An 18,603-nucleotide genomic window follows, 5' to 3' on the forward strand; every position below is an offset into this window, starting at 1 on the left:
AAAGTGACGTCATTTAGAGGGGTTTCCCCAACATGGCAGGTTTCCCAGGCCACCTGAATCTCGGTTTCTACAAATAATGGAGTATTGTGAGCTTACAGCGACAAAATGACGTAAGCATGATGTCGCTACATATAAGCAATATGACGCCTCGTTGACAAACCATCCTAATGCACATTTTAACAATGGAAATCTCGATTAATACAATGTTTATGTGTCTAATCAATGTCGTGCATCAGAGTGTTTATATTTATGACAAAAGTGTTATTTGCAAATCATGTTTTCCCGGTGGATCGTCTTAGTCAGTGATGTACAGTACTACTATATCCATTTTAATAGGAAGTTGAAATATACGTGTATATATAATTGGGCCAACATGGAGTAGAATCAAATACATGTACATAATATGAGACGCAGTAAACATTAGTACAATACATCTAAGAAGTCCATGAAAGATGCTAACATTGTGTATAGTTTTAGCTATTAAGCATGTCGGTGGACAAGTTTAGCAGAACTCGGGACTGGACTGGACTAGAATGCTAGTTGCCAGGTATCTCATATGGTTAAAATGTCTGTCTTGAGTTCCAAGGTCCTGCGTTCGAGTCCTAGTCTAGTCATTGCGTTTTCTTTACATAGATTGTCCGAAAGGCTCTGATGTTAATATTTCCTTTTTAACAATACCAAATAGCAATATTATAATTAAGTCGACCATATGTACTTCAGAATTAAGGCAAAAACTTATATGAACTATGTTACATCGTCTGTAGGAAACTACAGTTTGGTTTGGTTTGGTTTATTTTGTTTAACGTCCTATAAGCATCTGAGGTCATTTAAGGACGGCCTCCCGTGCGTGCGATATGTATGCGCGAGGAAACTACAGCAAATCATAAGTTATCACATTTGTTAAAATTGCACAGTACTGAAAGTCAATTTCTGTGTGCAATTTCTGGAACTACCTAGAAGACAGCATTGTTTCTAGTGCCAAAGTTGAATTATTTAAGCTTGTCCTGGCGAGGCACTGCAGTTAAATCACTCTTCCTGGGAATGTATGACACACTCACACAGATACAGCTGGGACCAGGCACACACAACCACATGCATTTAAGCAAATAACTGCTGCAAAGGACATAAATTCTTTTTTGTTTCCCTGAACAATAACACAGTGGAATCTCCTGCCAGTATTAGCAATATAAACACACAATAATGGTTTCAAGGCCTACATCAGCCCTTCAAACCCTTTCACACTAGCAGAACATCTTTGTTTTGATCTTTTATCATATATCATCACAAAACAAATAAAAATACACTGAATAATCCCTTCCTACATGCCTCTTTGCAGTTCAAAGCTTTTTTTAAAAAGCACAATCATTGGTTTGATGATAAAACACATTGACCATAAAGGTAATCACTGTAATCACTGGTTGACATCAAATCAAGTCGTAATGACTTCAAAAGTGATCATACAGTATGTAGAAGATAGTGACCAGTAGCACTGGTGATATTTCATACTGATGTAATTGACCAAGCAACCAGTAAATACTGAATAGTTTTGTGGTGCAGGCCATGTTAAGCAAAACAAGAGATTATAGCTCGAGGTTTCTTGCATTAAAAACTCAGTGCACACTACTTAGAACTATCTTTGCCTTCTTACTTTTAAGTTGATGAAACATGTTTCATATTTTCAATATAGATATAAAAATGAATCCAGATTGTTTCAATGCAAAAATGTAAACAGCAGGATGTTAGTGTATGAGAATTCAGGAATATAGCCATGTACCATTGACTGCATCGAACAGCAATAAGTGGAAATAAGAAGTCAAACAAGACTTATATCGATGTCATTCAGTGATTCAATGAAGTGTTCAATGGGAGGTAACTCGAAAAATTGATAGCGTTCACATGAACTAAAGTAAAAAATAGAGTAAATGTGTGGTATTGATGTTACTCTTTTGCATGGCAACTGTAGAGATTATATTATTGTTGTGATATTGCTGTATCGCTGAATAGAATTATGTTATTTCATACAATGACAAGCTAAGTTTTCCTTTTTATAAGTTATAACTGGATATACAGTGTTGTGTCATTGCAGTGCTGTATTATTTTGACCACCATCCTGATAAATAACTAAAGTAAGTTCAACCTCAACTAGGAAGCAATGGATGCCTCAAATTCATTTCAGACAAATAAAAAAAATGTAGCAATCCTGCATCGACAATTAGATACCATTCCATTGATTGAGCTAATAGGAAAGTTGAAATCAGTTTTTGAAGTACAGGGAGTCTGACAGCAAAGATATTTTAAATATATATATTTTTTATTAGGTTACAGCATTCCACTTAACGATACATTAACACCTGTCTCGACATGATGGACCCAGATCTTCGAGATGACACAATTGACTATGAAGCAGAGTTGGGAGGTGACAAAATGTATTACAACTCGGATCAAGATGATTACAGCTCCAATAACATGGAGGACTACCACTCCAGTAGCTCAGCAGGATATAACTCTGATGTACATCAGAGGTCTGGCTACCAGGACAACTATGACATCAGCCTGGAAGATGATGACTTAAATGATGATGATTATGCTGCTGATGCCGAAGATAATGAGGAGGTACCTCATAAGCACAAAGTATTTTATGATCCTGGACATTTCCGTTACAACAGAAAGGTGTGCGTTGCTGCCATACCATGTCTGCTGATACTATTAGCAGTTTGTGGAGAAATGTAAGTGTGATTTTTATCAAGAAAGAAAGTATGATAACAAAAGAACAATGGAAGTATTTTTTTTTAAATATAAATTTGTTGAAGACAGATTGTTTTCTCTGAACTGGTATTTGTAAGAATTCTTTAAATGATGTACAATAACTGTTTTTGTTATTTTATCATCTAAAACTATGAAAACATTTCAGTCTAAAAGAAGTGTTTCACAGGACAAACTTAAATTGAGGACAATTTAAGGAAAAAGTCAATGAGAAAAAAATAAGGAAGGAAAATACGACTTCCTGAAGTTAAGCAATGTTTTCCACTTAAAAAACTGAATAAGGTGTTCATTTGGAAAAAAATCAGTCAAGGTCAGGTTGAAAGTTTGCTGTACACATGAAGAATAGATGATTAAAACTTGCAATTTTCTCTTTATTCAAATTATTTTTATTAAAAAAATCTACTCATATGGTTTTAAGCACTGATTACATTGTGTATTTTCATTGGGGTTTGAAATAAAAATAGAATCTACATAAAGAATAGTTCATAGAAATAATTTTGTTGAGGCACAGATGATTATTATGCATGAAAAATATCACTTTGAATGTGTACGATAATTAACCATAATTAACCTGTGCATTACAACATTGGCCAAGCCTTGTATACAACCAGTCACCTTGTAAAAAGGTGTACATCCTCATCTATTAAAAGCTGAAAGAGAAGGCTAAAGTCTGTTTACTTCAATATCTGTGAAATTTCTTTAACAAACTGTGGTTAGATACAGGGTATGTTTATATCAACATTTTCTGTTTTGTAGGCTGTTAGTCATTGCAAGCTTTGGAGTGGCATTACTTCTGTCCATAGACCATGGAGGACAAAATCAAAGGTATTTGAATATTTTATTGCTAAACATTGATGAATTTACATATACTTATAGACACATGAGCTCAACTTCTGTTGTACATCAACCTTTTTCTTCAAAACTTTATTCCTTTTTCCTTTTTTTTTTTTTTTTTATGGAGAGGTCATCTTACTCACTCAGGCTGACAGGACTTTCCCTTTAGCCTAGTGGTAGGGTGTTCTCACAGAGTGTCATTGCTCCTTCCTACTACATGTACATAAATAACTTCTCAGCTTCCAACTTTACTATGGCATTGTCTCGGGGCCAAAGAACCAAAGCGGTACATAAGGAAGAGTGTTGCCTCTGTTGGGATGAGGGATGGTAGATTACCGTATCTAAAAGAATAACGATTCTAGAATGTGAAAGGTTTTAACCATATCTATTATCTAAAGCATGTTTTAATGATATGGGTATGATATTTGTTTAGTGCACAAAAATATATGCAGAGGTCAAAATATCAAAAAGGTCAAGGTCATTAGACCCAAAGATAAAGGTGGTGTACATTTCTTTTGTTACAGAACGGTTGTGATATTCATGGTGCTCTTCATACCTTGTCATATCTTAGTGCTGTACTCCTTCACTCCACTTTTATGGTAAGTAGGTGCAGCATCTATCATCTATCTGTCTGTTCAGAGTTTAATTGGAATGAAAATGAAAATAAATCTAAGAATCAAAACTTATGGAGTCCAATTATGTTTACATTACTTATCCTAATAGAGCGAAACTATTTTACTAAGTTAAAGATATGATTTATCCTGAAAATAATAACAACAAAATGTTAATGTTATATTCCTGTTACTAGGGTGTCCATTATGAGCATGTTATTGATGGCTCTCATCAATGCCTTTGTGCTGCTTACGGGAGCCTGGATGATCATTCAGTTCACGATATTCCGCAAACAGGAAGCTGAAATGTGTGTGGTAGGTACCAGTTCTTCATGGAGCTAACAATAGATAAAGAGGGCGGATACCTTCACAACATCTGTAGTTGTAGTAAAAAACAATTGTATAATACAAAAGAATCATGTTGATAATGTAAGGTTTTCATACTCGGTAGTGAATTGGTAGATATTAATCATGATAAAATCATGTCACAGATGTAATCCTGAGTATTTTCTAGCAGAAATTATTATCTTAGATTTATTTAAATTCACATCTTTAAATGATATTTTGAAAACAAGTGTATTAAGGTGTCAATGTCTCATAAATGTCATATGTTTGTGTTGTCAAGGTAACATTGTGTTTCTGTGCAGGTGACAGAAAAGCTGCTATTCTCAGCATATCCTGGCCTGTCAGCCTGCCTCCTTACATGGGCAGTGGCCACCATTATTCCTCTCAAGTTTACACCCTTTGTACTGACAGCTATTGGGTAAGTGTTGAATTCAGGGCTATCTTACAGAGAAGAAATGTTAAAGTTGCTTCCTGATCATTGTAACAATTTACACATCTCCCTGAAAGTGTCAATTAATTGTCAGAACAGTTTAACAGTACTTACCAAATCAATGTTTTATTCCATAATTGTTAGCTAGAAATGATGAAATACCAATATCAAACCACTGTTTTCCATAAGAAGTGAAAGGCCTGCATGATTGTAAGAGGCAACCAGGAAATTATCTTTTCTCCTCTTTTTAGTAACTTTATTCTTACTAAAGTCTCCGTTGACACTGCCTCACTTTTGGCCTTTAGTTGAGCGTTCACCTCTGTGAGGAAGGCTTTTGGTTCTGTCCCCTGGTCTTTAGTTGAGCGTTTGCCTCTGTGAGGAAGGCTTTTGTTTCTGTCCCCTGGCCTTTAGTTGAGCGTTCGCCTCTGTGAGGAAGGCTTTTGTCGTCTGTCCCCTGGCCTTTAGTTGAGCGTTCACCTCTGTGATGAAGGCTTTTGTTTCTGTCCCCTGGCCTTTAGTTGAGCGTTCGCCTCTGTGAGGAAGGCTTTTGGTTCTGTCCCCTGGTCTTTAGTTGAGCGTTCGCCTCTGTGAGGAAGGCTTTTGTTTCTGTCCCCTGGTCTTTAGTTGGGCGTTTGCCTCTGTGAGGAACGCTTTTGGTTCTGTCCCCTGGCAGAGACATACCAGAGTCCATAAAAATGCTTAGAGCTCAGAATTATTATGAGGCGATGACTGGAGTGTCCTGCCAGGTGTCTTTAGCAGTATACTTCAGTAAGATAGCACTATATCGTCGGCATCAGTTAAACAATACTAAACTAAACTAAAATTGTAAGAAGTGATTAGTGGTCTTGACTTCTGAAAACTTACTTTAAATTTACTTTTCTAATGTATACCCGGTAAATACTGTATGTAATAATGGTCTACCTCTGATATTAAATTTACACTCAAATTTGAAAATTAGCAAGATAAAAAACATGTTGTAGTGGGGATTCATTTCACTGTTATATGATTTGATAAAGATATCAGTTTTTAAGTAAAAGTTTTCACTGTTTCTTCTTTGTCCTGCCAGGTTCATTTTTTTACAGCTCTTCATGACACCAACAAATTCATCATTCAAACTCCAACCGCCTGATGTGAAGGAAGATGAACCCATTAAGAACATTGTTGATCATTTGATGCTGGCTGCTATAGCTACAGTGTATTGTGTGTTGCCTACCTTAGTACAGATAATGATAGGCCTTTATCAACTCAACACCACTGGTATATTTCACATTTGGTTTATGGTAAGTCTCAGGTATACATGATTAAGGTACTATGTTGCTTTGCTGTCAAATGCATCCTCTTTTCCAAAGAGTTCCAGTCCAAAGTGGGATATCTTGATGAATGTGGATGTTAATTGATGTCCCAAGGGAAATACTCCAGGAAATACGTGTAGTGATGATGCCAAATAGTAGAAGTTTTTTGTTGGTTTTTTTTCATCTTGAGAATCCAAATATATTTACGGGTGATAAATCTTTCACAAGGGATATACCTGATTATGGATTTGTTTTGGTGTGATTTGCAGGGTTGTGTTTGCCTGTGTCCCATTTTGTTCAAGCCAGACAGTCTCTAATGCTACATGGCCAACAACATGATGACTCGCATAGATTTGGGGTTAAAATTCTTAAAGGGGATATGCTATCACTATCAGGCATTTACAACTTTTGACCGCAAAAATCTTAAGTTGTGTTTGTTTATTATTAACTGTTATATTCCTTATTTGTATACTTTTCATTTGCATTTTACATTTACAGGTAGACTTACTAGCCAATTCTCCTTTGCATTTACAGGTAGATGTGGTGTTCCTGTTAGCTGTCTCTATGTTCCTCACAACATTAATGAGTATTCGTTCTGTTATTGAATCTATAGGTAAGTTATCTCCCTTTGTACCAGTTTCTCTCTATCTTTATTGAATCCACTATTGGATATATTAACCATAAAAATGATTGACTTAACACTGTATCTTAAAACCTCTGTTGTTGTCACTCAGATCAGTATCATAAGAATGTTGTAACATAAGAATGTGTTTTACTGTGACGTAACACTGTATCTAAAACCCTCTGTTGTTGTCACCCAGATCAGTAACATAAGAATGTGTTTTACTGTGACGTAACACTATCTAAAACCCTCTTACTCAGATCAGTAACATCAGAATGTATTTTACTATTCTCAGGTATGAATTACAACCATGTTATAAAGCTACGTTGGATCAGCGGTGCCCTAGCTACAATTCTCTGTTATCCGGCACTCCTGAACCTTGGCATATCCTCACACTTCCTGCCGTGGTTGCCAGCAGCAATTGCACTGTATTCGTCATTTGGTGCACTGCTTAGCTACAAAAAATACAAGGTGAGAAAACCACAGCCAAAGTTAGAAAATAAAGTTTGTTATTGCTCTTAATCTCAACGGTAGGATATGTGGAAGGTTCAGTTTTTGTTGTGGAGTATTTGATTTGTTCTGTTGAGGTTACCATGTCAACATAAAGATTTTAAGATACATGACATCGAGAAGTATGTTACAAGTTATTTGTATTCATATGCATGGAATTTATATGTATCAATATTGATAATCAACAAACTACATCGAGGACAAACCTAACATTATTTTTAATCATTCTATATTGCAGATTGCAGCCTCAGTATGTTTTGCACTTGTTCTGATTTTTTCTTTGGTGTGGCCAGCCAAGTTACCATGGAAACTCACATATCCTTTACATTGATCAAGACTAACCTACCACTAAACCCAGGGTTTTATTATCTATGTGTATAATAAAATATATAAATTTTTAATAATGTATATTGTCACAAAGGTAACTATTTCATTGCCAATATGAAGTTTTACAGAAATTCGGAAATACAGTATGAAACATACTGATCCAATGGAATTTAAATTATGTGTAAATGAAATTGGTTTCATGTTATAAGGTAAGGAGAACCTGTGAAGAGAATTAAGAGCAGATATTTAAGATACCATAAACATCAGAAATTAATGAGGAACTGTGAGGATCTTTTATTATAACTACATATTTTTCCTTAACATTATATACATTTAATTTTGTATTTGGCCTGCCACTTACCAGTATATACGTACTCCTCCTGGTAAACTCCTGTCTGTGTCTGACCACAGCCTATGTAGCCACTCATGGGCGCCAGGAGATCTTCAGCATCCTGCTTACCCTACAGACATTTGGTAACATCATACAAACACTGTACACTCACGTTCTGAATTAGATAGCAGGCTTTTTAAAACCTTTCTATGTTTTTATTTATAGATATAAAACTTTATCAAGTTAAACTCCCCTAATAATAATACCCTTTTGGTTTATCTTCATTTAATTTCCTTCAAATCTCCTCAGTTATGTCAACAAGTCATAAGTAACATCTGAAATTAGAATGTGAACCAACATAACATTTTCTGTGTACAGTATTTATAAAGTAAGATTCTCTGTGTATCTAAATTATATAACTTGTAGTAACTGTTGTCATTACAGTATTTATAAAGTAAGATTCTCTGTGTATCTAAATTATATAACTTGTAGTAACTGTTGTCATTACAGTATTTATAAAGTAAGATTCTCTGTGTATCTAAATTATATAACTTGTAGTAACCTTTGTCATTACAGTATTTATAAAGTGTGAGCTGGTGCTGTTTAGCGCTAGCCTGTATGGCTGGCCGTTGTTTATTGTTACCATGGCTGCAGCGTCCTACACCATTCAGAGGTAAATATTGTCTTTTACTCGAAAGATATCAGGATCACACCGCAGAAACCATTCTTTAAACTCCTGATATTTAATTGAAAATGAGGGACCTTGACTGTCGTTATACCAGTATTCTGATGGAACCATTATTTCAGTAATACACTGAAAAAAGAAATTGCTATTATATCATAACAACTTTAACCACATAATTGACATTAGATTACATGTGTCCCAAGTACATCAGATAACAAGACTGCCCCAGGACCTGGGATGTTTCTATATGAGAATATTTATGTGTGATTTGATGATTAAATGACTTCAGGTTACAAGTGTCCCGGAGACTGCCCCAGAACCTAGCCTGTTTCTGTATGTCTGCACACATCACCAAGGGTCTGGCTGTCTTCCTCACAGTGTTCGTTCACTACCAACAGATAACTGCTATCAACTGTGTGACACTATTTTGTTTTGTCTTCATGGTCACACGTGTGTTTGTCAATGAAATACGACCAGATGCTACAGTCAAAGAGGTAACTAGTTTGATGTAGAAAGTTTTCAATTTTTTATACTTAATTGATAGCATTCTGAAAGAAAGCAATGATATGAGTTGCCAGAGTTACAATAATTCTGGGTAAATATGTTCTATAAATCATTGAGATAAAGTACCATTGAGTTATAGCTGTAATAGTCAAGCCATTATACTGTCCAGCTACTCTCAGTTTTGAACAATGTTTGACTTACGGATGAAGAAGTGAATATATAATATAACGAATGCTTGGTGCAGTGTTTGTTGCTATGGTAACACAAGGTTGTTTCAGATCCTGACAAACTTGGCCCTGTTGTCCCTGTCTCTGATGGCTAATGTCAATCCCCTGCTCCTGATCCTGGCCTCCTACCTGTTCCAGGAGAATGCAAGTGGTGCTGATGCTACAGGTAAACTTAGTTATACAAATGTACTTCACTGTAAATAGATTTATAGAGAATTGTTCATGATGAATACGAATTACATCTTCGAATAATTGTTGTTTTTTTTACATTGATATTTTGTCCTTAGACAATATTAAACCATACAGTGTAATAAGACCTTGGATGGGGTATTCCTTATGGTAACTAAACCTTCGTTAGACAAGAAATTAACCTTTGGGATCCATTCTAGAATTTCAAGTTAAGGTGTTTTTTTTTAATTTTTACTTCAAATTTTATGTCCTTTCATTGACACACGATTGATACTAATTAATGCTCTGACACACGTAGGTTATTTTACCTTATTTTCACCCTTTAGGTCAATGTTTTACTTAACATTAATTTTCCCCATGATTTTTACAGGGATTGGTTTCATCATCTGTGGTATTTTGGTGATCGCCGTCTGCTCCCTCCACTTGTCTGGTAATGCCAAAGTGCGACATCTGGGCGCTGTGACTATAATCATTGGCCTGTTTATACTCATGTTGCAGCCTGGTGCTGAGCTTACAGGGTCAGTATCAATGTATCTCTCAAAGGTTTCATTTACAAAAGTAGTAACTCTACAAATATTTTATATTATAAGCATATATAAATGTGTACAAAGTTTTAACCAATCAACCTAAAGCTATAACAGTTCAGTTGGGGATTCCGATCAGATCTAATTTACTTACCTTTCATCTGGGAAAGAAGGTGGGCATGCATAAGTCTGCAAATAGTTTGTTTACGTCATTGATCTGCTGATTCAATCTTAATTCATCCAATCAAAGACTCTGTTCAAGAGAAATGAAAATAAAATACTTTTTCTGGAAAAATTGTGGGTTTTTTTTTTCAAACCTTTTTTCTAATGGAAATTTGTACCTGTAACCATGTTTATTTTAAAGGGTGTAGTGGGGTAATTCAGCAAACTAAAGTATTATTCTACATCTAACATCGAACTATCATCAGACAAACTTTACCCTGTTGTTGACAGGTATTGCGTGTTCCAGTGGATGGAGATGGTCAGTATCTTGCTGACCGCTGTTGTCTTGGGAACAGACTTCATTCGTAACTTTTACCAGATAGCTGTGTGTTCTGTGGTACTGGGAGTTTGTCCTGGAGTGAGAGCTGTCATCATGGTAGGTCTACTAACTAACTCACATTGAACTTTGATATTTTGGAGATAGATATTCCACTTAAAGGATTGAAAACTGGGGTAGAGATATTTCAACAAAAATATTACAAGGTAAGAACTAGAGTAGAGATATCCCATCTGATAGTTTAGGACCGGGAGTAGAGATATTCCATCTATAGGGTTTCCATCTGGAGATATTGCACTTAATAGGGTTGAGACCTGGAGTAGAGATATTGCACTTGATAGTTCAGGACCTTGAGTAGAGATATTCAACCTACAGGGTTAGGACCTGGAGTAGAGATATTCAACCTACAGGGTTAGGACCTGGAGTAGAGATATTCAACCTACAGGGTTAGGACCTGGAGTAGAGATATTCAACCTACAGGGTTAGGACATGGAGTAGAGATATCAAACCTACAGGGTTAGGACCTGGAGTAGAGATATTAAACCTACATGGTTAGGACCTGGAGTAGAGATATTCAACCTACGGGGTTAGGACCTGGAGTAGAGATATTCCATCTGTAGGATTAGGACCTTGATTAGAGATATTCAACCTACGGGGTTAGGACCTGGAGTAGAGATATTCAACCTACGGGGTTAGGACCTGGAGTAGAGATATTCAACCTACATGGTTTGGACCTGGAGTAGAGATATTCAACCTACGGGGTTAAGACCTGGAGTAAAGATATTCCATCTGTAGGATTAGGACCTTGATTAGAGATATTCAACCTATGGGGTTAGGACCTGGAGTAGAGATATTCAACCTACGGGGTTAGGACCTGGAGTAGAGATATTCAACCTACAGGGTTAGGACCTGGAGTAGAGATATTCAACCTACAGGGTTAGGACCTGGAGTAGAGATATTCCACATGATAGGGTAGGACCTTGATTACAGATATTCCGTCTACAGGATTAGGACCTTGATTACAGATATTCCCGTCTACAGGATTAGGACCTTGATTACAGATATTCCATAAGACCTGGATTAGAGATACATATTGCCTGTTTGTTAGTTTTGTGCTACAATATATTTGTCTATTTTCAAGCTTTACCAAGAAGAGGAGGAAATACCACTAATGGGAGCAGCCATGTTTGTTGTGACCTCACTGTTCATCACATGTGCTATCTTATGCTTCTTCAAAGCCAGTCATCTTGGATATTCATTTGAGCAGCACATGATTAAATTGTGAGTACAATACACTAATATCAGAACATCAAAACTGTTAAATGTGTGTAAAATTACAATATATTGACAAGTGTGTGGTATATTTTCATGGTGTATGGTATAGTTTGATGTGTGTGGTATATTTATAGATGTGTGGTATAGTTTCAGGTGTGTGGTATATTTACAGGTGTGTGGTGTTTTAACAGGTGTGTGGTATATTTACAGGTGTGTGGTTTATTTACAGGTGTGTGGTGTATTTACAGGTGTGTGGTATATTTTCAGGTGTGGTATATTTTTAGTTGGGTTTTATTCACAGGTGTAGCGTATACTTATATGTGTATGGTATATTTACAGGTGTGTGGTATATTTTCAGGCATGGTAAATATTCTGGTGTGGTTTATTTACAGGTGTGTGGTATATTTTTAGTTGGGTTTTATTCACAGGTGTAACGTATACTTATATGTGTATGGTATATTTACAGGTGTGTGGTTCTTGTGATGCTGTCTCAAGTGTCTCTGATATCAGATCTCGTCACAAAAGATAGAAAAACAGCAATCCTCAAGGTTCCTGCATGGAAACTTTTTCTAGCAGCCAACCTCACAGTCAGTGTGTGTCTCAAGGTCCTGTCTCTACAGAAGGTAAGACAACATCACAGTCAGTGTCTCAAGGTCATGTCTCTACAGAAGGTAAGACAACCTCACATGTCAGTGTCTCAAGGTCGTGTCTCTACAGAAGGTAAGACAACCTCACATGTCAGTGTGTGTCTCAAGGTCCTGTCTCTACAGAAGGTAAGACAACCTCACAGTCAGTGTCTCAAGGTCATGTCTCTACAGAAGGTAAGACAACCTCACAGTCAGTGTCTCAAGGTCGTGTCTCTTCAGAAGGTAAGACAACCTCACAGTCAGTGTCTCAAGGTCATGTCTCTATGAAGGTAAGACAACCTCACAGTCAGTGTCTCAAGGTCCTGTCTCTACAGAAGGTAAGACAACCTCACAGTCAGTGTCTCAAGGTCGTGTCTCTACAGAAGGTAAGACAACCTCACAGTCAGTGTCTCAAGGTTATGTCTCTACGAAGGTAAGATAACCTCACATGTCAGTGTCTCAAGATCCTGTCTCTACAGAAGGTAAGACAACCTCACAGACAGTATGTGTCTCAAGGTTATGTCTCTACAGAAGGTAAGACAACCTCACAGTCAGTGTCTCAAGGTTATGTCTCTACGAATGTAAGACAACCTCACATGTCAATGTCTCAAGGTCATGTCTCTACGAAGGTAAGACAACCTCATAGTCAGTGTCTCAAGGTCATGTCTCTACAGAAGGTAAGACAACCTCATAGTCAGTGTGTGTCTCAAGGTCATGTCTCTACAGAAGGTAAGACAACCTCACAGTCAGTGTCTCAAGGTTATGTCTCTACGAAGGTAAGACAACCTCACATGTCAATGTCTCAAGGTCATGTCTCTACGAAGGTAAGACAACCTCATAGTCAGTGTGTGTCTCAAGGTCATGTCTCTACAGAAGGTAAGACAACCTCACAGTCAGTGTGTGTCTCAAGGTCGTGTCTCTACAGAAGGTAAGACAACCTCACATGTCAGTGTCTCAAGATCCTGTCTCTACAGAGGGTAAGACAACCTCACAGACAGTATGTGTCTCAAGGTCATGTCTCTACAGAAGGTAAGACAACCTCACATGTCAATGTCTCAAGGTCATGTCTCTATGAAGGTAAGGCAACCTCACATGTCAGTGTCTCAAGATCCTGTCTCTACAGAAGGTAAGACAACCTCACAGATAGTATGTGTCTCAAGGTCATGTCTCTACGAAGGTAAGACAACCTCACAGACAGTATGTGTCTCAAGGTCATGTCTCTACAGAAGGTAAGGCAACCTCACATGTCAGTGTCTCAAGGTCATTTCTCTACAGAAGGTAAGGCAACCTCACATGTCAGTGTCTCAAGGTCATGTCTCTACAGAAGGTAAGGCAACCTCACATGTCAGTGTCTCAAGGTCGTGTCTCTACAGAAGGTAAGGCAACCTCACATGTCAGTGTCTCAAGGTTGTGTCTCTACAGAAGGTAAGACAACCATAAAATTTGTGTGTCTTATGATCATGTCTCAACAGAAGGTAAGACAACCTGTCCTTACAGAAGACAATATAAATTCATTGAAAATTACTATTGTTTACAGATAGAATTGTCTGGTTATTTGTGAATCAGTTATATTTTCCACTTGCAAGAATCTCTGCTATGTATACTGTACACTAAAGATTTTACATGTTTTTCAGTATAAGGAGATTATACCACTAACAAGTGGTACCGACGAGAAGAAACACACCTCACTGTTACCCATGGCTGGCAATGCGGCCACTATCATGTCTTTTCTGCTCATTTGTCTGATGACCCCAGCATCTGGATTCTTACACGATGTCTGGGTAGGTTTTTTGACCACCACATTAACTCAATATTTTATTGATGTAATAGTTTTATGATTTCTTTGATTTCTGAAATAGATGTTTCTGTTGGGTGAATTTTTAAATAAATGTAACAAAATGAATCGGTTTAAATTTCAAACATTTTGAAATTATCAACAATTTTCACAGAAAACAAAATGTATGATATCAGGACATAATTGCAAAAATGTCTTAAATAAAATCTTATCAAAAATACAGTAAAGCATTTTTTTACATGTTTGTACAATGGAAATTTCCTTTAAATAAAAGGATAGACAATATAGGCTTAGCCTGTTGTCTAATCCATTTATTTATATATCTTTATGTAATTGTACATACATGTATTACTTGATAATAACATATTTTGAAATGAAATAAAAGGATGCATGAAGATAAAAGTAAGCATGTGTACATATCTATACTTTGTTTTACAGTGTGCTGGAGCCAGTCTTGTTCTGATATGTCTACAGAAGGACACACAGGTTCTGGTCAACCTGAAGGAGGAGAACCAGACTGTCCCAACTAAACTCACCGCCATTTTGGTGTTGTTGATAGCGACCATCTGTAGGACAAGGATCTGGGATGCTCATGGTATCACCATCCTACGTTGTTTGGTGGAGATCATTCTGGTTCTGGCCTACCTACCAGTTTTCTACATACTGAGTGGTGTGTTGTGGAAGAAGAAAGTACTTCTATCTGAGCAGGTGGTGGTGTTCTTGGTGCCCCTCAATCTGCCTCTGATTCTGTATGGGACCAGTTATACCAGCTGGGCCATGGCAACCACAGCGATTATAACTTCCCTTTGGATGATGACTAATATCCTACCACTAAAACCATACCTACCACCACACAGACGACCAAGGCACCACTAAACCATACCTACCACCACACAGACGACCAAGGCACCACTAAACCATACCTACCACCACACAGACGACCAAGGCACCACTAAAACCATACCTACCACCACACAGACGACCAAGGCACCACTAAAACATACCTACCACCACACAGACGACCAAGGCACCACTAAAACCATACCTACCACCACACAGACGACCAAGGCACCACTAAAACATACCTACCACCACACAGACGACCAAGGCACCACTAAAACCATACCTACCACCACACAGACGACCAAGGCACCACTAAAACATACCTACCACCACACAGATGACCAAGACACCACTGAAACATACCTACCACTACACAGACGACCAAGGCACCACTAAAACATACCTACCACCACACAGACGACCAAGGCACCATTAAAACATACCTACCACCACACAGACGACCAAGGCACCACTAAAACATACCTACCACCACACAGACGACCAAGGCACCATTAAAACATACCTACCACCACACAGACGACCAAGGCACCACTAAAACATACCTACCACCACACAGACGACCAAGGCACCACTAAAACATACCTACCACCACACAGACGACCAAGGCACCACTAAAACATACCTACTACCACACAGACGACCAAGGCACCACTAAAACATACCTACCACCACACAGACGACCAAGGCACCACTAAAACATACCTACCACCACACAGACGACCAAGTCACCACTGAAACATACCTGCCATCACACAAAAGCCCAAACTTCTGCTTAAATGCCATACAATTGAAGGTCAAGCCCCAGCTAGTACAAGAATGTACATAAACAATCAAATAGTGGTAATACAAAGGCAATTAGAGGCTGTTAATAGGGTGTTATCATCAAATGTTGTGGTAGTGCTCAAATAGATACCAAATGTACTAATATTCATGGCACTAAAATGAAAGTCATTTTAAGATTAGGATGTTAAAGAAAATCGGAAGGTTTTAAAATCCTAAACCTGTAACTAGTGTAAGAGAGATTTTTTAAATTCTCCATTATTGTTGTACTAAATCTGTGTGCTTACTCTGCCCTTTCACATGTTGTAATAATGTGTTTGTTGTTGTTGGTTTTTTCAAAATTATGGACCAAACCATAAATCATGAATTAAAGTAATTGATCCTTTTTAACTCACTGGAATGAAGACAGCTTGGTTAAAGTTTTTATATAACAGTGTTATGTAAAAAAATACTACTGAGGATACAGCTCATGTATTTGAAGTGTGTTCCTGGTGACAAGACCTTTTCATTGGTCCTAAATTTGCTACTTGACCTTTGATCTACTTTAAAAAAAAACAGTAAACTTGGCCATAGTATATATTTGACATGTGTTCCTTGTAACCTTTCAATTGGTACTACATTTGTGGACCTGCTGACCTTGACCCTGACCTTTGACCTACTTTGAAAAAACCTAAGTCTGAATTTCTACCAACCAAGCAAGCTATGTTGTTTTCAATGTTAGTCACTTCAATCATTAGACAATAGAATTTGATTTTGTTTCATTTACATAACTTATATTATGAGGAAAACAGTAGAATCTTCATTACACATGTTGTGTTGTGTGGTTGTACGAGCACTTTAAGTATCATTGTTTGTAATCAGGGTAAAAGCTGTGGTTTGTTCTTTGGTATGATAGTTCTCTAGTGTTAATTGTTGTGTAAACAGAGTATGGTAGTTCTCTAGTGTTAATTGTTGTGAAAATAGAGTATGGTAGTTCTCTAGTGTTAATTGTTGTGTAAACAGAGTATGGTAGTTCTCTAGTGTTAATTGTTGTGTAAACAGAGTATGGTAGTTCTCTAGTGTTAATTGTTGTGAAAATAGAGTATGGTAGTTCTCTAGTGTTAATTGTTGTGAAAATAGAGTATGGTAGTTCTCTAGTGTTAATTGTTGTGTAAACAGATGATCTTGATTGGCTTATAATGGGGCTGGGCCTGTTCATAACTGTATTACTTTTTATAAATTACATCCGTAGGAGTTTGGCCACCTCTTAAACAATAATAAGAATAGTAGAATTTTGAAGAAGTTCTGGAATAAATTGCCGCGATACCCGAGCTCAATTTTTCACATTTTCCATTGATATTGTATATAAATGTTACACCATTGTTATCCAAGTTTTATGATCTGATGATGGGTGGATCAGTATTATATGGTGTTGAGCGTTCGCCATCATTAAGGTGCCTTTGTCCTGTAGCCTATCAAGGCTTGTGTTATATAGGTGTTGTGTGCTCTGTAACTTTTTTTTAATGTAGATTAGGTCAAAGTCCATGGCTCTCAGCAATAACTTGGTGCAGGTTTTAAATGAAGTTGTGTCAACAGCTTTGATAATAACAGCTTATTCATGCATAATTTTGAAAATGCTATTTTATATATAGCATTGATGGTGCCACAATAAGCATTTATTGTGCATGATAGCAATGGTCATTCCAATGAAGTTTTACTTGCTACATGTTTTTTGAATTGTGCTATCAAGGTTTTTTTTACCAATTTCTATAACCTACACATGACATCTAGTAAAGTCACATTATACTAAATCAGGAGTAAAACTTTTTAACAAGGTGCCAGGTACTAGCCTCGCTTACAATTAAATCTTCTTTTCCCTTGTTATCGGTAGGCTATGGAAGTATATTTAGAAGTATGATGGGAAAACAAATATTAATGAACATGTTTAAAGGTTTTAGGGAGGTTTTATTACATCTTTAATGTTTTTTGGGAGTTTTTTCTCCTAAGCCAGATCATTTGAGTTGTATGTTATACCTGTAGTGTACAACATAAATTCTTAATCTTGCTTTACTTTAAGCAGTATGGCAGATAAGAAATGGAACAAAATTAATGTGACAGTATTTAAAAGAAATGAATATTGGTCGAACCCTGTTTCAAAACACTGGGGGATGTGCATATTACTAAATGTATGTAGTGTAGTTTTATGAGGACATTAATAGGATAAGGGGACTCTTTCTTGCTAATGATTTTTCCCTGGCAGTCATGTTTATGATTTCGTGTCATGGAAGTGCATTTGACATTTTTCTATGATAATAAAATACACTAAACTATTAGAATTTGTTTTTGTCTTGTTTTTACTCTAAGGTCTGAAACAACTCATTCATTCAGCTTCCTATATATGAGAATAAAGAATAAGGTCCTAACATTTGAGAAACCAAATGAGATCCCAGAGGGATCTTGGCTACCACCAATGATGGGCAATTATTGGATCTGTTTAAGATTGATTTTTTTCTCCACTTTTCTCCTCTTTCTATTGATCATTTGAAAACATGAGGAGCCTACATATGAAATATGCAGAGAAATAAGGATAA

General features: G+C 36.9%; 1 protein-coding gene across 1 annotated transcript; it reads left to right on the forward strand.

The window, feature by feature from the left end:
• The first annotated feature begins 9 nt into the window (after positions 1-9).
• LOC117327911 lies at positions 10-18,345 on the forward strand. The gene is made up of 20 exons (XM_033885152.1): positions 10-110; positions 2,319-2,726; positions 3,520-3,588; positions 4,122-4,196; positions 4,406-4,523; positions 4,856-4,971; positions 6,050-6,263; positions 6,810-6,888; positions 7,193-7,368; positions 7,646-7,722; positions 8,066-8,208; positions 8,642-8,738; positions 9,040-9,244; positions 9,533-9,647; positions 10,041-10,188; positions 10,648-10,792; positions 11,835-11,974; positions 12,435-12,591; positions 14,229-14,375; positions 14,828-18,345. Exons 2-20 carry the CDS (start codon positions 2,362-2,364, stop codon positions 15,263-15,265), a joined length of 3,024 nt encoding a protein of 1,007 aa, XP_033741043.1. The 5' UTR covers positions 10-110; positions 2,319-2,361; the 3' UTR covers positions 15,266-18,345.
• The last annotated feature ends 258 nt before the right edge of the window (positions 18,346-18,603 follow it).

Source organism: Pecten maximus, chromosome 5, assembly GCF_902652985.1.
Source record: "Pecten maximus chromosome 5, xPecMax1.1, whole genome shotgun sequence".
Lineage (NCBI taxonomy): Eukaryota > Metazoa > Mollusca > Bivalvia > Pectinida > Pectinidae > Pecten > Pecten maximus.